Source organism: Delphinus delphis, chromosome X (genome assembly GCF_949987515.2).
Source record: "Delphinus delphis chromosome X, mDelDel1.2, whole genome shotgun sequence".
In the NCBI taxonomy this organism is placed as follows: domain Eukaryota; kingdom Metazoa; phylum Chordata; class Mammalia; order Artiodactyla; family Delphinidae; genus Delphinus; species Delphinus delphis.
The window spans coordinates 71,888,933-71,913,232 of record NC_082704.1 but is presented as its reverse complement, the minus strand read 5'-3'; the positions used below and the strand labels follow the sequence as shown (position 1 = coordinate 71,913,232).

Below are 24,300 nucleotides of genomic sequence, written 5' to 3'. Positions count from 1 at the left end.
ACAAATTGGAGAATGTATTCCTTAAGATCAACAAAAGTGTTTAGAATATTTTCCTATTGTCCTGAACTTATACATAGACAATTTACCTGAGAAAGATGCTTTTTTAGAGACTTTTATACATCCTTTGGGATCATGTTTGTATGAAGTAGAACTAAGGGGGAAATACACAACCACCCAGAAACCAGTAGAGCCTTCAAATTATCTATTATTGATAATATTTCCATGGCAACAGATATCTAGGAAGTAAACTGCAAATGGCATCACTACTTTAGATCACCTCGTTTGGAATCAAGTTCCATTCTCTTCAGTCCATTTAATTCTTGCTACACTTTTTAGATCTCTTAACCCAGGCATAGAAATGTATTTCTTTCTCCTGTTTAATACCCCATTGGACCAGTGGTTCTGTGGCTGAAGTGAAAATTGATTGTTGAGGGACATTTCAGACTTCTAGCAGTCAGCACTTAAAACAATGTAAGCACCAATCCTGAAGAAATCACCTGCAGAAAACTTGGACTGACATTTGGAACTAAAAAGAAAATCTGGATCTTGACCAAGACAGAAGGTCACCAGCCTGGGCCTGCACAGTGTGGTGTATCATGCTGGCCACAGTGAAACTGGAAGAGAATGAGGACTCTCACCAGGGTGGAAAATGAGGCATGGAAGCTTTGATTAGTGAGCTGTTAGGCACACAGACATTAATTTCGAAGCATTCCCATCTCCAAGCTGAGTAATAATGTTTGTAATATTATGGGATTGTTTGGCAGCTGCAAGAAATTCAGAAAACTGAATAAGGAGTCTTTGTTGGCCTCTGAGTGGCTATAATGAGACCTTTAAATTTCACCTCCCTTCCCTTCCTCCACATCCTCTCTGCCCAACCACCACCACCACTTAATTCTTGCCCGCTACGTAGCAAGAGGCACATAACAAACACATATATAAGCTCTTTAGTATATTCGTCAATAAAGCAGAAAAGAAAGGGGAAAAAACCCGCAAAACTCCAAGTAAAGAATTTTCCATTTCCCAGTCTCACTTCTGTATTATGGGTAGGTAGGGAGACAAGGAAACCCCCAGTCCAAAATGGCAGTCACTCATTCTCCCCAACTTTGCATGCTGCCTCCTATGTCAGAGGATCTGACTCAAGTATCTGATTATGGGGCCTGCTAGGTGCTAGCCCATCGTTAAGTTGCTATGTTCACCAGTGTCACTGTTTCATATTAGAAAAAATCCAGGTTGGATACTGTAAGCATCTCAAAATGACCAGACACTGAAGAAAGGCTGACCTGCCTCATTCAAACTGAGGGTTCTAGAGGGCTCTAGTGGATAGCAGGAAACACCTGGAATCTGAAGCTTAGGGGCTTAAGCCTTTGCTCCTCAACAGATACTCTAATGTTGGGACTGGGGGCTACTCTCTTAGTTGATGACTCCTCCCAGTGGGACTGATGGTGTTTCCCTACCTCACAGGGATATTGTGAGGACTAAATAATAGAGTTACCAATTCATATAGTCATGAGCATCATGATTGTTGTTTTCTATAATATGACTTGGCATTAACAGAGTGCCCTTTGATTGTTTTTGATTGTATATGATAGCATCAGGCACTGACTCAAGTGGATGCAGTGAAGCTCTGGCTCAGTTACTTGCTTTCCACAGTGTGCTACTGCTGGGAAGAAGCTTTGCTAATAGGACTCAAAGTGCTACCTTGAACAAGAAGCCACTGTGCTTATCTGAGGCTCCTGTGGCATTTTCACTTGGTTATTAGGCAATTCATGAGTTTCCTCTTACCTCCATTTTGCTGGACCACTGCCAAGGAACTAGATCTTAACCTCAGGCTCCATCATTGAGCTGAAGGTAGTAGCTGATCCACAGAAATTCAGTAAACAAAGACCAGATTTCTGTTTTTCCTGGAGAAACACCCCCAAGAAGCCAGCCAGCCTCTCTCTTCAAACAGACCAGGAGACTACAGTCAGACATTTCTTTTCTCCCTATTCCCAAAGTTAATGTGACTCTGCTTTTAGGAACACACACACACTTGAACTTTTCATAAAGCAGGAGGAAGGCAAAATCCAAGAACCAGTGTCTACTCTCTTGTTTTCTATTAAAGTTAAGATGATGGAGGAAAGTAGATAAGACTTTACCTCTTCTAGCTTTAGTGCCCCACACTTTTCACTCACACCATACACTTGCTTCTCCAGCAAGTATGAAGCCTTATTTTTCTCCCAAGCCAGCCTCAAAATTTGCATTGATGTAAGAGGAGAGGTCCTTAGAGTTTGTAATATCTTGCTATGCTCTGTCTCTGCCTCAGAGCCTCCATATCGAAACTAGTTTTCTTCTGGTGGATGTGCAGTCTTTGAGGCCAGGGGCAGACAGGTATGAGGGTCAGAAGCACTCTTCCAGCCTTGCCTGGGACCTGCATTTTCCACCCTCTTCCTTCTCCTCTCTCCATCTACATGCACACACACACACATACACACACACACACACACACACACACACACACGCACACACTTCTTTCTCCTTCCCCTGACTCAGCAACATTCTGGAGAAAAGCCAAGGAAGAACTTCAAGGAGGGAAGGGAGTTTCCCCCTCCTTGGGGCAGAATTTTAATCTCCAGGCCAACAAGAGTTTCCCTAATGTGGATTGAAAGGCTAATGTGGTTTATTCTTTAACTGCTTTCTATTTGTTTGAATGTTGCATATTTCTGCTAGTGAATTTTCCTTTAATAAAGCCGTTAATACACCAATGGTATTTTCTTATTTACAACAGACTGACAGGACTAATGCTGTTAACATTGGGCCTTTTTTTCTTTTTCGTTTTTCTTTCTTTTTTTTTTTTTTTCTCTTGTTTGCTTTCCAGGTCATGCTGACCTGTTCGGCTTGGACTGTTTCACATTTGTTTTTAATGTCAGTTTAAATGTAATTGTAAAAGCATGTATGCTCTAAATTCACGTAGTTACTTTTTCCAGTAGAAAAGCCTCATATGCGAAACCATTTCCAGGCTCTGCAATTTCACATGAGCAGGTTTTTGGTAATGACCTTGTGCCCCTCACCCAGGATGGCATCTGGACAGTGAACCTCTTTCTTCTGGCTCAGTAGTCAGAGAGAGGAGACTTGGAAATAGTTTCTGCCAGGTCCTGTGCTTTGGCAAGCATATGCAGCATTGCATATCATTCTATTATTAATTACGTTTACTCCTCCATGAACTAAAAACCATTAGACTAAATAGTCCAACATAAACCTTGAAAGATAAAATTCAATATTCTTTTCCCTGGCTATTCCTATGACTCAGAATTGGGACAGGGAGGAGAATGGGGGCATGGGAGGAAGGACCAAGAAACCTTATTGCCTGAGAGAATTTGACCTACACTTATTTGTGTACACTTACACTTGGATGCACCCCTACTAATCTCTCACTCCATGGCTGCCAAGAACTGGCTCTGTTCCCTGTCTCTTATCCTTGTCCTAATTCTTCCCCACTCATTTCCAGCTGACCCTTCTCCCCACTAACATGCTACCCTACCTGATAAAATTGAAAGAGTACTACCCTAGAAGTCAGGATACCTGACTGCTTTGCTACTATCTAGCTGTGTGACCTTGAGCAAGACTTAGCTTTGGCCTTCAGTCTGCTCATCTTTATAATAGGGATTTGTTTCAATGGGAAAGGAAGAAATAGACAATATCTGGGGCTTTCAAACATTTTCTTGGCAATGGAATCTTTTCTTCAAACAAAATCTGATGCAGAGTCCCAAATGAAGATACGGAATAGAGCACCGCTTTGAAAGAAGGAGGGTTTATTGGAGCCACATGCTCAGGCCTACTTTGCCTCTTCTCAGGGCCCTTTAAAATCCTTGGAGCTCCACTACTGTACTAGATTGATGTCTGGGGAAACTTCTGATTTGATTCTCTCTCCTAATTGATTTAAATCCCTGTGGAAACTCTATATGTTTCTTTTTTTTTCTTTTATAACATCTTTATTGGAGTATAGTTGCTTTACAATGTTGTGTTAGTTTCTGCTGTATAACAAAGTGAATCATCTCTATGTATACATATATCCCCATATCCCCTCCCTCTTGTGTCTCCCTCCCACCCTCCTTATCCTACCCCTCTAGGTGGTCACAAAGCATCAAGCTGATCTCCCTGTTTCATCAGTTAGCTTTTTCAGAGAGAAATTCAGCTGCTTGAGATAAAGGGAATGACGTGGAGCAATGTGGGGTTTAGCAACTAGCAAGAAAGAGTAAGAGGCATCATGTATTGACATACAGAATTTACTGTGTGCTAAGCACGTTACATGTATTCTGTTAGGTAAAGTTACAACAACTCTGTGAGGTAGATCCTATAATTATCTTAGGATTCTTGAACCTGTCAGTTTGGCCCTCAATCTTTGACTTGAGACCAGTTGACCAAGATGGAAGACAATATTTCTTATAGGTTGCCACCCTAAGCAGTTTTTCAGAGTGTTTTCTAGCTAGAGATTCATTCTTGGAAAATGTCATAGCCTGCCCATTGATATACAACTTTACAGAATTCAGAGTACTTTCATTGAGATCATCTCACTTTCTCCAAATAATAGTCCTATGCAGTAGTCAGGTCAGATGAGAAAACTGAGGTGTAGGAGAAATCAAGGGATATGTTCAAGGTCAGACATCCCATAAGAATGTGAATACCACCACCAATAATAAAAAGCCCTTTCTTGTGAATAACATTTTAGAACTTTGATGTCATCATTGCATTCTGCCTCCTTAAGTACAGTGAAATTTTTCACCATGCCACAGTCTTGGAGGGTTCTACTGGTGGTGTAGAATCTTCCCTCTACTCTCAGACACCACCACAGTGTCTATATTCCTCTTTAACAACCTTATTAGTTAGGTGCTAATGTTATCACTGATTTATAGATGAGGAAATTGAGGTACAGAGAGGCTAAGTCTTGCCCAGAGTCACACAGCTAGTGAGCAATACAGCCAGGCTTAACACTGAGACAGTCTGACTCCAGACTTTTTGCTGTTAACTACTACCCTTTGTACATATATCAAGAAACTAAGAGCAAAAGAAAGAAAAGGATGTTCTGGAGATCATACAGTGAGCTCCCCTGGATCTTAATCCAGTGTTCCTCTGAATATCTAAACCTAAAGTTGTACAATGAGATCCCCTGACTCTAATCCTAGTGGATGAAATGATGGTTGGCATGATTTAAGCCAGAGGCCACAAATTGGTTTTCCACAGGCCAAAATTGACTTGCAGAATTGTTTGTCCAGCACAAACAGACTTAGACTGCCTCTAGGCAGGGCATCAATCACTTTCCTGTTCCCTAGCCCACCCTATTTATGTTCACTAGGCTGTTTTAGATCATTTGCGTATCTGCCTGACTAGTGAAGATATTCAAATTCATAACCCATACATTTAAGCATTATAATATATAAGCACCTGCACACACACACATAATTTCAGACATTCACATAAGTACAGCCTAGTCTGGTTTCACAAAGAATTTGAAGCTCTGCACCAAATGTACCTTTGTGTTTAGTTAGCATTTAGAATTACACTTAAGACCTGAATTCAGTTTTATAGGCAGTTATATGCTGAAGAAACTCAGTTACTTTTTTTCATCTCATAATATGTCACTCTTCCGTTCCCTTCTCTGCCATATCTGGTTCTCTGTTAATCCTGCTGTCCCTTCTTCCCCATGTCCGAGTTTGGTCTCCTGTAATCCAGTCACTCTCTACTCTTTAGGAATGGATGGAGAGTGAAGAAAATCATTTTGGAGGGCTCACTATGTGCCAGGCATTCTCTCTCATTTAGTTCTCATAAGTGTCCTAGGAAGCAGGAAGCGGCTTCTCCATTTTATAAAGGTGGAAACAGAATCTCAGAGAAGCTAGGCAATTGGCTCAAAGTTATTAAGCTAGTAATTGATGGAGCTGGGGTTTGAATCCAAGATCTTCTGATTCCAAAGCCTATTATCTTGTCTATACCCCAATTTTGTAAAGAGAGTGTATTAGTTTTCCACTGCTGCATAACAAATTACCTCAAATTTAGTACCCATTTATCAGCTCACAGTTCTGTAAGTCAGAAGTCTGACACAACATGACTGGATTCTCAGCTCAGTGTCTCACAAGGATGAAATAAAACTATTGGTCAGGGGCTTTGTTCTAATCTGGAGCTCACAGTCCTCTTCCAAGCTCATATGATTATCGCAGGATTCAGTTCCTTGCAGTTGTAGGATTAAGGTTTCTGTTTCCTTTCTGGCTGGCTGTCAGAGGCTGCTCTTAGCTCCCAGAGGCTGCCCTCATTCCTTGCCATGTGTACACCTCCACTTTCAAAGCCTGCAACAGAGAATATTCCTTATATTGAATCACCCTGATTCCATGAATACCCTTCCAGAAAGAGTCCAGTCCCTTTTAAGTCTTATCTGATTAGGTCAGGCCCATCAAGGATAACGACCCTCAAAATTCAACTGACTTGTGACCTTAATTACATCTACCTAATCCTTTTACAACAGCACCTATATTGGTGCTTGACTAAATAACTGGAAGAAGGTATGTGAACACCAGGGGTTGGGAATATTGGTGGCCATCAAGTATACCTAGCACAGGAAATGATTCTTTTATCCTTCAAACTCCATGGTGAGATTCAAGGAAGAGAAACATCCTTGACCTTGGGGAGAGGAACTTGAATTTTCTAAGAATTTGTAAACTTTACCGCACCTTGCCTCTCCCCTGCCCAAGGATGAGAAAACCTCTGTCTTGAGGTAGCAAGGAATGAGGCTGGAATAGTGCCTCATGGTCATAGTGGCTATAGAAGCTACAGATTAATCACATCTACTTCTCCTGAGGGATGTACCATTGAACCTGATTGGAAAAATCTTTCTCTGTTGCTGTAGAGACAGCCCTCATAGGGGTCTAATGCCACTATGCTGAAAAGTCAGCTCCCTATAAGGTCCAGGCAGCAGGATCCAGGCATGTTTTCAAGGGCTCTCTTCCCCTAAAGATCAGGTACAGACAAGGATGTGCCTTGCCAATGTCCCTTTCTTGTCACTGCTTTGACCTACGATTGAAAGACAGTGATGAGATGCAAAGCAACTCACACACCATTAGAACTATCAACCTATACTGTCCCCTTTATCCTGGCTTCATCACTCAATTTGAGCAAACCAATGGGTCTCTGCAGTAACACAGGGGCCTGACAAGCCTGTACCTCACATGAAAGAGTTAGATATGACTCTGGGGCTCAGGTGCAGGAGACAGGAGGGGTGTGGGGGCGGCCTTCATGGATGAAAACAAGGCCTTGGGCATTGAGTAACAGCTGAGACTAGCAAGCCTCATTGTCCAGCATTCCAAGTCGTCTAGCAACATGCTGGCCTCTGCTGCACAGAGAGAACAGAGGATCCCCCGGCAGAATGAATGGAATCTGATTTCAATTATGTTCAGTACAGTCACCCTCTTCAGGCAGAGAGGCCAGAACACCTGGTGCAGCTTGGGCCACCGTGGCCGCAGGGACAGCAGGTTACCCAGGTCCTGGAGGCAAGTGGGAATACGGATTCTCTTTCTCAAGCAGATGCCATATAGGTCTAGAGGAGGAGGATATGAAAATACCAGCCAAGTTTTCATTAGCACTATGCAGAGAAGGGGAATTATTTTAGGTTGATGGATTCTCCCCACAGTTTCTGCACATATTGATCTTGCTTGTAATGAGTTTGCTTAGGCCCACAAGTCATCAGCCCACTGAGATCTGAGTCATTGGTGGGAGAGTCAAGGTGACAGAGCATACCTCGCTGATTGCACCAGCACCAATTCCTCTCTGTGTCGTTCCACCTTTTTGAAAAACCCATGGATTCTTCTATATAAAATTCATTTGGATTTGTTTTTTAATCAATAGCATGAGTAGGGCATGACAAATGGGACAGATGCCCCAGAGAACAGTCTAGATTCACAACAGTATTCCATAGAACTTTGTGAGATGAAGGATATGCTCTGTAACTGTACTGTCCATTGTAGCAGCCATAAGCCACATGTGCCTTTTGTGCACTTGAACTGTGGCTAGTGAGCCTAAAGAATTATATTTTTAATTTTATTTAATTTTAATTAATTTAAATTTAAGTAGCCACATGCGTCTAGTGGCTCTTGTGTTGGACAGTGCAAATCTTGAGTTCAGAGAGGCAGGTACTGAGATAGAGTAGAAATGACTTACTTACTCAGAAAAAGAGCTGGTATGGTACAAGGAACTCTGGATTAGGAATAAGAGCCCGGTTCTAGTCTCTGCTCTGCCAGTAGGTGACCACACTCACTCTGACCTCAGGCTCTCCATCCTTGACTTGAAATGTTGGATTAACAACAGAAGTCCCAAAATAATGGCTAAGGCCTGAATTCAACTTTGGGATACAGAAGAGTTTTAGGAAAAATTTAAAATATTATATGAACGCCTTCTAGGAGTATGTATATGTGTGTGTGTTATGTGCACATGCATTGCAGGGGCAAGAAGGTGGTAAAGCATTCACTTCAGTTCACCAGAGTTCCCACCATTCTCCTATAAACACACACACACACACACACACACACACACACACACACACACACACACACACTGTATTACTTGTGTAGACAATGAAGGTATATTAATTCTGTGAACCCCCTGGATGTGATGAGTTCTAATGACCCTTCCTATTTCATCATGCTATGAATCTCTAAGCCACTGTAGTTCCCCAAACCTATTTCTACTTTGGGCAAATGACTAGAGGAGTCTCATAGCTTCTGCCTTTTCCTTTCTGGATTTGATGCTAGTTACTGAAGTTTAGAGTCACGGGTGAGGGTGGAAGGCAGGGAGAATATAACCCTAGCCCTACTCCTCAATTCTATTAGGCTAGAAGTAGGGTTTAGGGCTTCAGACTCCTTGGGGATGCAGTATGATATAGTAGAAAGAGCATTGGCTTTATAGTCAGACTAAGTTAAGATTTTTAGGTTCTATTTCTTGATAGCTGTGTTACCTCAGTTTACTCACTTGCAAAACAGAGATAGGAAATATTCCTCACCTCCTAAGATCATTGTGGAATTAAGTGATACAATATGTTTATGAAGTGAAGTATATAGAAGGCTCAGAAAAAATATTTAACCTTATATCTCTTAGTTCCCTCAGGCATAAGGCTAATTATATCTGTCTTCTCCCAGGCTGAAAGGGGGACTACATGGCCTGGCAACTTCTGAGCCCAAGGTCAGAAAGTACCAGTGATGGGGAAGAGAATGTCTACCTCTAGAACCTGTACCAGGGGAGCAGATCCAGAAGTCACTGTCAGTCTGTGGAGCTGCCTACTTGAGCCCATGTCAGCAATGGGTTCCCCAGATGACAAAAAATTTTAGGGGCTAGGCCAGTAGCTCTGGGACAAGATGAGCTTAGTCCTGCCCATACCTCCAGCCTGTGCCCTTGATGGGAGGTGGGAGTTGACAGTGGGTGTGCATATCTCATTACTGGCTGTGCCCAAACCTTGCAGAAATGATTGTTGGACAAGGTCATCTTGAACTCTGTGTTGATTTTCCAGGCTTCCTTGTTATTTTACCCTGAGTTCTTCTCTGGGCTCTTCTTGCACCACCAAACCCTCTATTTTCTCCTCCTCTACCCTGGTTGTTGATCCAAACATGTGATTCATTCTTTCATTGATTTACTGAGTTGTACTATGATTGGAGTTTGCATTGCAAGACTTATTTTTCTAATTAGAGCTGAGAGTCAGTTCCAGATAAGTATCATTTTTTGCAGGAGCCAGAAACAGATCAGCAACAGGTTTTGTTGTATTTATCCATTAAAATTGAGCAATCAGCTTCTCTCTTTGTTTTATACCTTTTAAATTTTATTATTATTTTAAAGGGATTAGAGATAAAGTGGTTTATGGTCTGTCCTGGTGCAACTGCCTATGCTAGATCTCAGAGTTATGACCTTTTCAATTATTTATATTTCTGCCAATATAAATGCTAAGGAAAATAGCACAAAGTAAACATCAGGATGCCCAAGGACCTGTAAATTGTGTGTATGAGAGCACAGGGGGAGGATGGTTCATAAGGTTTGAGTTTTAGATTATTCTTGTTTTTTTTAAATAATGTTATTTCTATCATCCTTTTTAATGGATGGTTCCTGTTTTACAGGCAGATTATAAAGGTAGGGACATTCTGTTATTTCTTTGATACAACTGGGGATTTCAGACTTCAGCTTCTCTCTCTCCCCTTTACTAAAGATGAAAATCAATATATGTGTTACAGTGTATGTTCAACTATGAGTGTAAATGTCTGACAATACCTGGGACTATTATCGTTGAAGTGAGAAATGCTGCAACACCAAAAAATTCCCATTCATTGACCCCAAAGTGGGATGATAAGTCTAGTCCTTCTCCAACAGATCTGCCTTTCTAGTCTCCTTCCCTAGCAGTTTGCTAGACATGATAGACATAGACACAAGTACAACATTCCCTTGATTTAAAACATTCCATACTTGCCTATCATCTATGTGATAAAGCCCAAATTTCTTAATATGATACACATGCTCCTTTAAAGTCAAACCCCACCTTTGTTTTCAACCTCATAAACAGCCAGTCTCCCCACATATACAATATACACTCCAGCCACACTGGTCTCTTTTACCCCTAAACACTCAGTGATTTTGTTTATGACCTTTCCATTCCTCTCTGCCTGGTGAAATCCTCACTATTCTTCGAGGTCCAGGTCATATATCACCATAAACATTTCCTGACCTCACCTATGCAGAGAGATTGTTGTTCTTCCTCTTTTGTTAATACTCCTGTTGTAACATTCACCAGTTTGGCATTTTCTAATTGTTAGAATTGTTAGCGGGCGTTTATTTCTCCTCTACCAAACAGGGTTAGGGCCTATGTTCTTTTCGCCACCCAAAAGCAAAGGCCTAACAATGGATGTCTGTTGAATGAATGAATGAGTGAATCATGAATATATTAGTAAATGATTTAATTGAAGATCCAAGGTATGAATAGTGGAGACTGCATTTAGGCAGAGTCCAATCCAAGGATATACTAGGTCTGTCTGGCAAGAGGATCACAGAGAAAACAAGATATGAAAGTTTGAGTTAGGAGGAATTTAGAATGATGAATCATTCATTTAACCAGTGTTTAAACGGAGCACTTGTCCTTAAGGAGTTTAGAGTCTGTGACTAGGGAGAATGAACATCCTTGTTTTCTTAGCTCAAACAGCTTTTCTAACAGGGTAGCTGTGCTGTGTGTTTTTGGCCACTGATAATAAATCCAAGTTTCCCTTCTTTCCCAATAGCACGGAAGCTGAAGAAACTTGGGAATCTGAAACTACAGGAGGAAGGGGAGACTTCCAGTGCCACCAACCCCACTGAGGAGTCAGCCCAGAAGCTGACAGTGTCACATATTGAAGGCTATGAGTGTCAGCCCATCTTTCTGAATGTCCTGGAAGCCATTGAACCAGGTGTGGTGTGTGCTGGACATGACAACAACCAACCTGACTCCTTTGCAGCTTTACTCTCTAGCCTCAATGAACTGGGTGAAAGACAGCTTGTACACGTGGTCAAGTGGGCCAAGGCCTTGCCTGGTAAGGAAAGTGGGGGCATGGAATGTGGGAGGTCATATTTAGTGAAGACTTCTTTGGGCCAAGCACCATGCCTGTTTACTTCCCATCCATTAACTCATGCAATCCTCACCATAACCTTGTGAGGGAAGAGATTGGTAGAAATTCCTACATTAAAAATAAGGAAACTCAGAAATCAAGGAGAAAAGCAACATTATTGAGTATCCCACATGCCTCACATCAGCACACAGCAACCATGTTTCTATGTTCAACCCACAGATTTAGTCAGCAAATGTTCCCATAATCATGGATCACATAGACATACCCTTATATGCCTTAAGATGCTCTTCTATATGTACACACACAGGTTCACCCCAAAGATAATCTTGAGCCTAACTGATATTCTGTCTTTAATATTACTTGGAACCCATACCATGGGAACTCTTATAATATGGTATGATAGAAGGAACATGGGGTTGGGAGTCAAAACAGTTATGTTCTAGTCTTAGCTCTGCTGGTAACTCATTATGTGATCCCTTCCCTTTCTTGGTCTCAGTTTTTCCATCTGTACAATGTGTGAAAAGTGGTTTGGACTAAATTGATGGTTTTCCAGTTTTACTTCAAGGAACTCTTGGTGCTCTTTAAACTACCTTAAGGAATTCCCTGGCAGTCCAGTGGTTAGGACTCCATGCTTTCACTGCTTGGGGCATGGGTTCGATCCCTGGTCAGGGAACTAAGATCCCACAAGCTGTGCCATGCGACCAAAAAAGTAAAAAGAAAAAAGAAATAAAATAAGCTACCTTAGCATCATCATAGTGGAAGGAAACATTAGGTGATAGTGAAAGAAATATGAAGTGTTTTTCTAACTTCTGCATGGATACCTCCAGTGATGGGGAATTCACTTCCTCTCTTGGCCATCTGTTGTTTGGAAAGGTCTGATTATTAAAATATTGGAGCTTAAAGAAGCCCCAGAGATCCTCTGTCCAACGATTCACAAATGTTCCTTTAGCAGCCAAACTCTTTATTTCTCAAAAACATGGTACACAGATCCAAGTGGAGCTGGTTGATTTAAAGCCAGTGCCTCTCCCTCACTACCCCTAGAGAAGCCTCAGATCACTCTTGCAGAATCTTAGGGCTCCAGGGAACACAGTTTGGAAACAAGAGAAACATAAACTCTTTAAGGGTTCTCTTAATCCTAAACTTCCATGACTGAAAGATTCTTTTGAAACATCAACAACCAAACCTCTCCTTGTGGAGTCAAAGATTAACCTGCCATTTAATAATAACTGTCAATCAGATGTGAATTTATGGTGAACAGAGAAGTTTCATATGTAGTACCTCATTTGATCCTCATAAGAATTCTGTAAAGTAGGGATTCTTTTCCCTGTTTTATAGATAAATACACTGAAGCTCTGAGAGGTGATGTGCTTGCCCACAGTTGCACATTCAGAAGGTATCAGGGCCAGAACTTGAGCCCACGTCCCCTCCTAACTCCAAATCCCCTCCTCATCCAACTCTACCCATAGTCTGTGTAGTACCACTGTAGTTCTCTAGCCTCGGGCTTTACAGTGAGGGACCAAGACTTTAACCAAGGCCAGTTGGGTCATAATGTGGACTTGCTGCCTTGGAAGACATTGCATGTTGACTGTCAAGCCCCCTTTTTGTCTTTCCAACTCACAAGGCCCAGTTACAGCTACCAGATTGTCCCTAACACCTTCCTAGCTTGGAAAGCTGAGGTTGACTAGCCAATTAGATCCCTGGGAAGAAGGCCCAAGGACTCTGGCTGCATATACACTGTACCGAAAACAGAGAGTTCACACAGGGAAGAAAAAAATACAAAAAAAAAGGAAGAAAAGAAAAAGTTGCTTTAATTCTTATCACTTATTCAGCTGGGTGTCTTGATGTCATGTGTCTAACAGAGATTCAGTTTAATCTTTCCAAGCAGTTGCCAGACACCTTAGTGTCTCATTTTATAGGATAGAACCTTTTCTTATATATGATTCCACTTAATCCTCATAGCAGTCCTATGAATCATAAGGACTTTCACTCCCATTTCAATGATAAGGTTCAGAGAGGTTAATTAACTTGTTCTATTTGGTCACTTAACAAATGCAGCCAGAGCTTGGGCTCAAACCCTCTGAGTTCTAGTTTGATGGTCTTAACAATAACCTGGTGCAAAGCATTATGGCACAATTTGTATAACTGGGAGCCACTGGATTTCCTCAGCCTAACCTCCAGGGTTGGAAGCCCTTTCCTTACATTAACAAGTTTGCAAGTTAATATCAGTTCACCATCTAGCTCGTCTAAGGAAATGATCTCTGACCCTGAGTAATTTAAAGAATAGCTTCAAAAGAAAGCCAAGTACCACATTCATTAGAACTGTTATTCATGTTATCAATAATCACCTACTAATTCAAGTTATTTGCTCATTGAACACATTGAGTTCCTGTCCTTTGAGAGGCACTGTGCTAAGTACCTACTCAGATCAATTTTGTTGTGAAGTTTTCTGTGATAGTGATGATATATGTAAATTGCCTACTATAGCACCTGGTACCTTAGTAAATGATAACTATTGAGGGAGGGTGAGTAGACTGTATGTACACAGTATATTTATAATCAGATGTATCTGGCTTGGAATCTTAGCTATACGCTAGTTGTGTGACTTTGAGCAAACCACATGTCTGCAGTACTCGTTTCCTCATTTGTAGAGATGGTAGAACAATTGCTACCTTGCAGATGGTTATCAGCACAGAAATTAGGTATAAAGAGCATCTAGTATAATAGCTGAAACATAGAAGATGCTCCGTAAATGGTGGGTCATTATTATCAAGCTTGAGTGCTAAACCACTAAAATCATTTTAAGCTGCCACTAGTTTTTCCTAGAAGCTCATTCATGGGTCCCAAAGATGAATTGTCTTCTTTGAAGACCTTAGCTGTCAGGTGCAATAAAGCAGCAAATATTTCCTAATTGACCTTTCTTTGGGTATGTTCTTCCAGACTAGACATGAGACTATAGGTTTCTACTGAAGATTGCTAAGAAATGATGTTGATTGGATTCTAGTGAGAAAACAGAATCTCAGGTTAGCCTCTGCTCCCTAACCTGTTTTGTGTGTTTCATAACCTGAAACCATGACTTCTCTCTGTTTCTCCAAAACAGCCTAATGCAGCGCCAAATAGGTGTTGAGTGAATGAATATATGTTGAAGGAAACCTGTAGACTGGAACTACTGTTTCCTCAAGTCATCCCTTGATAGCCGTACTATCTGAGCAGGCTGCTTCAAAGGATGGGCATTAGCGGGCTAATTTTCCTATAGGTCTAATCTGATTACAATACCTAACTCTGTTCTCTAATGCCCAGCCTTTGAAGCAGCTATGTTGTTGATGCATATACAGTAATTAGGCTTGAGTTCTAAGCAGCTCTCACTAAGGACTGTTAATTAGTATTACAGCCAAACTAAGCTTTCCCTTTTTCTCCTCTTTTTTAGTTCTCTGGCATCTCAGGGAAGGAAAAATCATCAGTATTGACGGCTTCCTTGGTATTTGTACAGTTTAATCCTCATCCCCCCATGCACCCTCATATTCACACACTCACCAACCAAGGCTTTCCTTGATTCCCATTGCCTCCCACCCCAGGGGTTCAGGGTTCAAGCTCCCGGGCCCCTCCCAAAGAGATTCTTTGATGTTCCATGCTTGACCCTGGCTTTTTGTCTCCTACTGGAAAGAATCAGTCCCAGGTATTCTGTGCTACAGAAGGGCTTCAGGCAGGAAATACTCTGGGGTCTGAGGCTCCAGCTAGTCTGTTAGCAGACTAGCTCCTGTGAAGATGTGAGGCACACGCCTGGGAACTAAGATTGCAGTCAAAGGTGGTGATGTGAGGAACTCTAGCATCCTGATGTCTGGTAGGCTTGGAACCTAAAGGAAAAAAGGGTAAATAGGGGGTGTGTGTGTCAAGAACCAACCAAACAGAACAATGTGTCTAGATAGTGTAGACTTCAGACCTGAGCCTATGGCTAAGAAAAAACTCATGACCTTGGTAGTTCTTGAGCTGTGTTGTTCAGCAGTAGTATGGGAGAAGCACTGAAGAAGAGAATTAGAACACCTGGGTTCTAGTCCCATTTCAGCCACATACAGACTGTATGAGCTTGGGGAAGTCAGTTAACTTCTCTGGCCCTCAGATTCCTTGTTGACAAAATAAGTGTCACATTGCCCACACTCTAGGGTAATTGTGAGGGTTAAATGAGGTCATCATCAGGAAAGTTAGAAGCATTATACAAATTCATGTAAGCATTCCTAATAAGGTAAGTAAGACAAAATTTCAGATAATTCTGGATCTGTTAGGGAGAAGATAAATGAGGCACTGGTAGGGGATGAGCTCTGAGGTGATGCTTTAAGTATCCAACTATTTGGAAACCTCCAGGAGAGCATACATATCTGTTCTACCTATGTGGAGGCAGCATCTGGGAGCCTCTGTTATCTGAGCTTAAGGGAGGTAATTTGGAGATCATCTATAATTCTCATTTTATAAAATGAAAATAATGAGAATCCTAAGTCTAATTAATATTTCTCAAACGCCTACTCAAATATCTGAACTGTGTTATATACTAGAGAGGTAAAGATGAATAAGAAGGGAATGGTCCCTGTCTTCAAAAAGTTCTAAGTCTTACAGAGGAGACAGATATGTGCATAGATAAATTCCAGTACAGTGTAATGAGTGCTATAATTGGACAGAGCTACTTAAGATTCAGCAAGATGGTAAGAGAAGAATCACTAGGTCTTCTGTCTGGATGAGTTGGAAGAGGCATCACAGAGGAGGTAGCCTTTCAGTGAAGACTTGAAAGATGAGTAGGTGTTTATCAGATGGAAAGCCTGGGGAGGGAAGAATGCATTCTAGGGAAAGGCAGCTGCCTGTGCAGAGATAGCAGAGATTTAGAGGCATGATGTGTGTGTGTGTGTGTGTGTGTGTGTGTGTGTGTGTGTGTGTGTGTGTGTGTATGTTCAGCAAACTGTGGGTTTTTCAGAATAGCTAGAACCTAAATTATGAGAAGGCAAATGGTAAGAAATTAGTCTGAGAAAGCAGGTCATAAAGGGCCTGTTTGTGTATAATAATGGCAGTAGGCAGGAATGGCAGTAGAGTGGGAAACTAGCAGGGCCAGGTATTTATTGAATAGAAAACAATAGAGAGGAAGTGGGAGGCAGGAAAAGGGTCAGGGAAAAGAGATGGAACCTGAAGGTGGTGTGGAGAAGGCATGGCTGTCAAAGGCATTCCACCATATGCTGATATGTAATAGTATCCCTTTCCCAGGGTTGTTAGAAGGTACAAACAAGATTATAGCTAGAAAAGAGCTTTGTAAAGTGAAAAATGCTGTTCATGTGAGAGAAATGATTATTACACTGTGTCTTTGGAAAGGCAGTGAGCCTTTCTGAAGATCAAGGCTTTGGAATCAGACTGGCTTTGGAACTTGATCTGCCAATTACTAGCCTTATGATCTTGGACAAGTTCTTCAACCCTTCTGTGACTCACTTTTATTGATTCACAGAATGGGAACAATAATAGTATACACTTTATTGGATTCTTGTGAGAAATAAATGAATTAATATAAGTAACATGCTTAGAAAAGAGTTAATTCATTGTAAGCAGTCAGTAAGTGTTAGATTATTATTCTCTTCCAATGGACAGTGCACTTTTTGCCTCTGTTTCTTTTGAGCAGCTCAATGAAGTAGGGAGTGCACGGAGTGTTATCCCTACCATATAGTTTGTTCCCCTCCTGCTCCCCAGCATTGATGGCCCCTGGGGCTCCTCAAGGGCAGCCCAAGTGCCAGAAATTCTCAGCCCAGCAGAGTCCCAGACTTCACTCAGCCCATCAGTGCTCAGTCTGACCACTGCCTCTGCCCTATCTCCAGGCTTCCGCAACTTGCACGTGGACGACCAGATGGCAATCATTCAGTACTCCTGGATGGGGCTTATGGTGTTTGCCATGGGCTGGCGGTCCTTCACCAATGTCAACTCCAGGATGCTCTACTTTGCCCCTGACCTGGTTTTCAATGAGTAAGTGCTTATGGGTCCAGAACTCACATAAACACAGACCTCGTTGGTGGTGATGATGGTAATGTAAGTAATGGTGAGAGTTGGTTCATTTGACCTTTAGGTGAGGCAGTAGAAGCCCAGCCAGCCTGCTCAATCTGAGGTGGCTTTGCCTGGCTGAAAGGCCAATTGGTAGGAGGGAACAGGGGAAGGCTGTCGCTTTTCCCAATCAAGACTCAATCCTGGTAATTTGGCAGTGCTTCTGACCTGCTTTTACCTTATCTCAGACCCTCATGTCAGGATCCTTTTTCTTCACTCTGAGCAACATAGGGAGTGAACAGAGAGACTCTAGTTGTGAGGGCTGAAGTTCCTTTGGTCCCTTATGCTACCATCAAAAGCTACTGCCAGTCACCATTTGTTGAGAAACTCCTTTGTGCCAGGACCATACTAGATATTTTCCTAATCCTTTCTCATTGAGCACTCATGAGAACTTGATTTCCCCTTTAAAAATTTTTTTTTAATGGATGGGGAAAATTAGGTTCAACAAAATAAAGTGACTTACCCAACAACGTCAAACAGCTAGTGCATGTTGGCAACAGAATTCAAAGTATGGCTCTGTAACTCTTAGCTCTTATACTGCCTCCTGATGGTAAGTGATGAGGAAGTGCAGCTCCATCATTTTCTGGCCATGTGACCTTGGCCCAGCCACTTCCCTTCTCTTAAAAACAGTTTTAATAAATGCTTGCCCTGCCACCGGCTCTATTTACCCTTCATGAATTTGGCCAAGAGCTCAGGGTTTAAAATTGTACTTTCCTCAACTGAAACCTCTATTCTGTTATTTCCTACATCATTGTCTTTGGGTAAGACCCTTACCTTCCCTGATCCGCAGTTTCCTAATCTGTTAATAAAATAAATCTTTCTTAAATGGTTTTGTTATGACAACTAAAATAGGAGCTAGTGGATGTGAAATGTCTGTCCCATAATGGGCAAGAAATAAAAAAGAAGTACCTTTCCAATACTCTCTTTTCCTAACAATGATAATCTGTTCTGTGTCTGCTATTTGAGGTCCCTTGTGGCATTGTGAATGGAGCTGGCCAGAAAAAATCTTCCCAAGAACTTTGAGCTAGTCTCACCACAGAGAATCCCTTTGGTCAGGAAGGAATTGACCTTCCCTCCCCTTTAGCCCTTTAACCCAGAAGAGCCTTAAAATAAAATCTACAGTCCAGTGGTTCCTTCCAGTACAGCAGTGCCATATGGGGGAAAATAAGCGTCCCCAGCTGCCCTCTTCCAACTCAGCCAGCTCTGGTAGCGAGAAGCTAAGAATAACCATTGAGCTTTTGGCACAACCTGCTTTGTGGTTTCCAGATCTCCAAAGAGTTACCTATGATGCCATCTTCTGGAGCAGGCCTTAAAAAGCCCTCTTCCTGTTCATCTCTCAACCCACCCTCTTGCTGCCCTCCAGCGATTAAATCAACTACTGGGCACCTGCACTACCCTCCCCATCCAGAGCCTGAAGACCTTTGAACCTTTGCAAGGTGATAATTGGCTATTTTCTAAATCTTCATTTCCTTTTCCACATCTGTGTAAATATGTGACACCCTACCTCAGCTATCTGGTCCACTTCCATGTACCTCATCAAAAGGTACCACAGGATTCCCCACAGAGTCAGGGTCCTATATCAAGCCCCAGGGCTCCTGAAACAGCAGACCCCCTTCCTCTTATAGGAACCCGCCATGTTAGAGCTCTTAAAGTCCCTAGAATCATCTAAACCAATGTTTCTTAACAGGGATGCTGTTGACATTTTTCATCTTTTAGCACATTCCTGCATATTGGAATGTGTTTAACTGCCCTGGTACCTGCCCACTAAATACCAAATAGGATCCTAGTCACTGTGACAGCCCAAACTGCCCCCACACATTTCTAGCACCCACTAAGGGAGCAGTACCTCTCCAGTTAAAAGCCACCAGTTGCTGCTAGCCTCCTCAAGGTACCAATGGGGAAACGGAGGTCCAAAGAAAAAGACAGGGACTCTGGGCCAACCCATTTGCTGACCTCTCTGACACCAAACCCTGTCATCAACCCTGCTTTCTTCTTTTCTCCTCCTCTCTTTGTGGAGAACACAGTTTGTGAGGGTAATGGACCTGAACCCTAGCTGTGTGACCTTGGGTAAATTACTGAACTTCTCTGAGGCTTATTCTCCTCATCTGTAGAATAGTGAATAGAATCATAATGGCACTTTCCATTTTTTGAGCAATTACTATGTGCCAGGCACTGTGCTCCATCATTTATTTCCAATGTTCGTCTCCCCACTTCTCCATTCTCTTTTAATCCCACCTACTTCTGCTCACCTCCTGAATTCCATTCCTGCCCCTTGCTTTCTACCTTCTGCACTCTATTCCTTTCTTTCCTCCTCAGGTCTTATTCCTTTTCCCTTTGAATTCCTTCCCTTGCCTTTCTCCCCTCCTTTCTACACCTTCTCTGTTCCTGGGGTCTGCAGCAGTATTAGAGCAATCCTTCATGTCAGGATTACAATTTCAATGGTAAAAATACTGCAGTGTTGTCATCAACAGAGGCTTGGAAGCACAGACAGACCAGAGCAAGGCCATGCCCTAAGGCTCAGCAAATCTTACTTAAAAATTCCTTAGGGCGAAAGAGCTTGGAGCAGCATTGTTTTGGTCAGTTGACTTGTGATACTATCTAAATGCTTCATTTTTCCAGTTGGGTTCCAGCCTGCATCGAATATTTCTACATTATCTGCCCCTTCCTTTCCCTCTTTCTCTACCATCCAAGATCTCTCTGAGATAGGGTGCTGAGCTTCCACCCAGCCAGTACCAGGCCTGCTCAACCTGTGAACAAGGCTAGTGGTTTGGGGACCAAAATGTCAAACCACAGGCTTCAGACCCAATCTGGGAGGGCTTTTTCCTCACCACTTAAGTGAGTGTCAAATTCCCTTTCCTTTCTCCACAAGATATAAAATCAATTTCTCTCTCTCCCTCTCCTCTTTGTCTCTCTCTCTCTCTCTCTCTCTCACACACACACACACACACACACACACACACACAGACACAGACACAGACACACACACAATTTCTGAAGTGCTGAAAACCAGGAAGGTTTGCTAGCAGGAGGATGCTGTATCTTCTCTTATGGGCTTGTCATGGCCAGTCATGGAACAGAGAGGTTGCTCCCCTCGAGAATCTGTCCAAGCCTTGGTCACTTCCCTATATAATTTATAGGTGATAATGTGATGATGTTTTCACAAGTCACTATAATAAAAGCAGCTCACACGTGTTTATAACTCCCAAACTGTGATAAGGAACAGCCAGTATATGAGGGAGTAGGCTCCGCTTCAGCAGGGGACATTTAGATTTGACATTCAGAAATATTTTCTGGCTGATTTGATAAGCATTGGAACTCATTTAAAGGGACAATGGGGAATCTCCTTTTCTGGGAGTTTTTAAAGAAATGATTAAATTTCTAATATGGGAAGTGTGGTCACTTGGGAATCCTGATGTCCTTATTTTAAGACTTGATTTCTAAGGCCTGTCTCCTAGAAATCCTCCAAGTTTGAATGTCTGGGAGGCAGGTTCTGGCTCTGGCTGCAGCTGAGATTTTAGGACTAGTCAGGGAGACCATGTGCCAGTCCCATTGTATTCATTTGGTTAGGCTTTCCTGTCCTTGTGCCAGGAAACAGGAGGACCACGGGGACCTGGAATTTCCATGTGGTAATCTATATCCTGGCCAGGCAAGATGAGTAGTTATCAGGATATCATGATTTTGGAGAAAAAAGAACAACTTTGTTCCTGTCACTGAAGCACCAGCAAGAGAAACAGCAAGCTCTTCTTGGAGAACTTGGAAAGGGGAGGGCAACCACAGATATTCTCTCTGGGTTTATTGTAAGCCTTTCCTTACTCCTCTTTTTTTCTCTGTGCTTCCTTCCCAGGTACCGCATGCACAAGTCCCGGATGTACAGCCAGTGTGTCCGAATGAGGCACCTCTCTCAAGAATTTGGATGGCTCCAAATCACCCCCCAGGAATTTCTGTGCATGAAGGCTCTGCTGCTCTTTAGCATTAGTAAGTGCCTGGAAGGGCAGAGAATGCCCCTAGGGGCATAGGGGATCAGAGGGAAGCTGCTTTTTTCATTAAAGGATTATTGGGAAGAAGCCAGCTCCTGAACATTTCCCTTCTTCTTTCACCTTCCCTCCTCCACTCTCCCTTAGCATCCTTTTTCCTAACAAGGATGAATTTCATGGCTAGAGACCAATTTCTTTGCTATAATTCAACCTCCATTAGATCCCCACCTACCCCCAATCTCTTTCTGGTACAAGGCCTTTTTGTCTGGTTTTAGCAGGTCTCTGAATTTTTCCATAGCTTCTACCATAGAAACAGGCAAGGACCACCTTATATGTCTTGTAGGGCAGAAGGGATTGCCTCCTGGAAGGAATTTCCTCTTCTGCCAAAAAGAGAAGTTCTGTGTAAGCAACTCAGAAAGGGCTTATTTGGCAGCCAAGGAATATTTCTTTAATGTCTCTTCTAAGCAGAGTGCTTAGCCTCTATGAGGGAGAAAGGAGACAAAATTTGATATTCAAGACCACGTGTTTTAATTTTCTAATTCAGAGCCAGACTGTGAACAGCGTAAAACCATAGGTCCTAAGAAATGTGTAGATGAGAAGTCTAGAGAATGGAAAAGCTCATTAAATTTTATTTACTTGATACCCTACACACTGGGTCCAGCTAGCCTTTTCCCTAAGACCTTCCTAGCAGACTTCTTAAAGGTCCCAGGCATATAGGCCTCAAGTGACAGGAAACCAAGTAGATGGTTCTCTCCCTGTGGGGGTGGGGGTCAAGTTTGTTGTCAGAAAACTTGGTGCTTTATCTAATGCTCCTTCGTGGGCATGCTTCCCCTCCCCATTCTGTCTTCATCCCACATCAGTTCCAGTGGATGGGCTGAAAAATCAAAAATTCTTTGATGAACTTCGAATGAACTACATCAAGGAACTTGATCGTATCATTGCATGCAAGAGAAAAAATCCCACATCCTGCTCAAGGCGCTTCTACCAGCTCACCAAGCTCCTGGACTCTGTGCAGCCTGTAAGCAAACGATGGAGGGTGCTTTGTCAGGGAGAGCAGCCTGATAGAGCCAAGTGATAATATGCTCTTCTAAGGTCTGGCACCACCTGTTCGGAGGTGCTTCCATTCCCCTCTGGCTTTGAGTGTGGTCCAGGAAGAAAATTCAATGAAGAAGAAAGGAACACAGGTCACAGTGTCCCAGCTGGATGTTGTGAAAGAGGTGGAGGAGTTGAGAACAGAGCAGTTGGGATTCAGAGAAGGGGCTTAGAGTAGATAAGTTCTCTACGCAGACAAAACAGACCTGGATGTTTTCCCCCTCTTCCTCGAGTCATGTGCGTTTGTGTGTGTGTATGAGAGAGCGAGTGTGTGTGTGTGTGTGTGTGTGTGTGTGTGTCTATGCTGAGGAAACGGAACACGCAGTCTTGAGTCAGAGAGCTTGCAATGGTGTAAGAGATCTCTTGGGAGCCTTCGATGACTCCCTGGAGACAATTTAGTGCACATGTGTGTGTACGCACATGTGCACACACACACACACACACACACACACACACACACACACACGGAGGCCCAAGGACATGGAAGGAAAGAGGAGGAAATCAAAGAATGTGGGGATAGACCCTGACAAGAAGCCAACTCCTTGTCAACCCTGTTTTCTCCCTCTCTTATTGTCCTCCTGCAGATTGCACGAGAGCTGCATCAATTCACTTTTGACCTGCTAATCAAGTCCCACATGGTGAGCGTGGACTTTCCAGAAATGATGGCAGAGATCATCTCTGTGCAAGTGCCCAAGATCCTTTCCGGGAAAGTCAAGCCCATCTATTTTCACACGCAGTGAAGCTTTGGAAGCCCCCATTTCCTCACCCCCACCCCACTCCCTTTCTCAGAAATCTTCTGCCTGTTTTAACTCTGCACTACTTCTCTGCAGTGCCTTGGGGAATTTCCTCTATTGATGTACAGTCTGTCATGAAGATGTTCTTGAGTTCTATTTGCTAGGCTTTTTTTTTTTTCTCTTTTCCTCCTTTCTTTTCTTTGCCTCCCTATCTGACCCTCCATGGCACTTTCAAACTCTGCTCCCCGCTGTGGCCCTTATCTGTGTTTTGAATGCTGTTGTATTTCTTTAAATCTGTGATGATCCTGTGGCACAGTGTCAAGTTGTGCTTGTTTATAGCACTGCACTGTATACCAGCCATGCAAACGTTTACTCACCTAATGCCACGTGAAGTTTAGAGAGGTAAGAGTATCTGGGAAAACAAAAGACAAACAAACAAACAAAAACAAAAAAAAATTGCTAGGGTTTTGCCTCTTAAAAAATATAAAAACAAACAACAATCCCTGAAGAGACCAACAGTAACTAGAATAAAGTGAAAATTGCAAGCCCATGGGGAGTCACTGCTTTCTTTCCCCAAACCCTCTCTCCCTGGGAGACTGTATTTTCTGCCAATGGCTATTGCCATTAGAGGGCAGGGTGACACCAGAGCTGACGTGGATGGGAGGCAGATTTAAGAGAGGACAGAGAGGACAAATGGATCACCAGTACCTGCCCAGAGCCTTGGCTCCTGAGGGCTAGACTGCTCAACTGCAGCACAGTTCATGGTACTGAAAAGTGTACTTCTGGTTTGAAAACTTGTCTGTATGGCCTCCCCCCACCAGTCCCTTTCTCTCTCATCCTCTGCCTCCA

The 24,300-nt window shown here is 42.6% G+C and overlaps 1 protein-coding gene across 1 annotated transcript in view; it reads left to right on the top strand.

The window, feature by feature from the left end:
* Nucleotides 1-23,874, top strand: part of AR (androgen receptor) — a 163,283-nt gene extending 139,409 nt beyond the window's left edge. Inside the window, exons 4-8 of the mRNA XM_060002616.1 lie at nt 11,268-11,555; nt 17,432-17,576; nt 21,496-21,626; nt 22,486-22,643; nt 23,302-23,874. Of these exons, the coding sequence (XP_059858599.1) occupies nt 11,268-11,555; nt 17,432-17,576; nt 21,496-21,626; nt 22,486-22,643; nt 23,302-23,457 (878 nt within the window). The 3' untranslated portion in view covers nt 23,458-23,874. The remainder of the gene's footprint in view (nt 1-11,267; nt 11,556-17,431; nt 17,577-21,495; nt 21,627-22,485; nt 22,644-23,301) is intronic.
* The last annotated feature ends 426 nt before the right edge of the window (nt 23,875-24,300 follow it).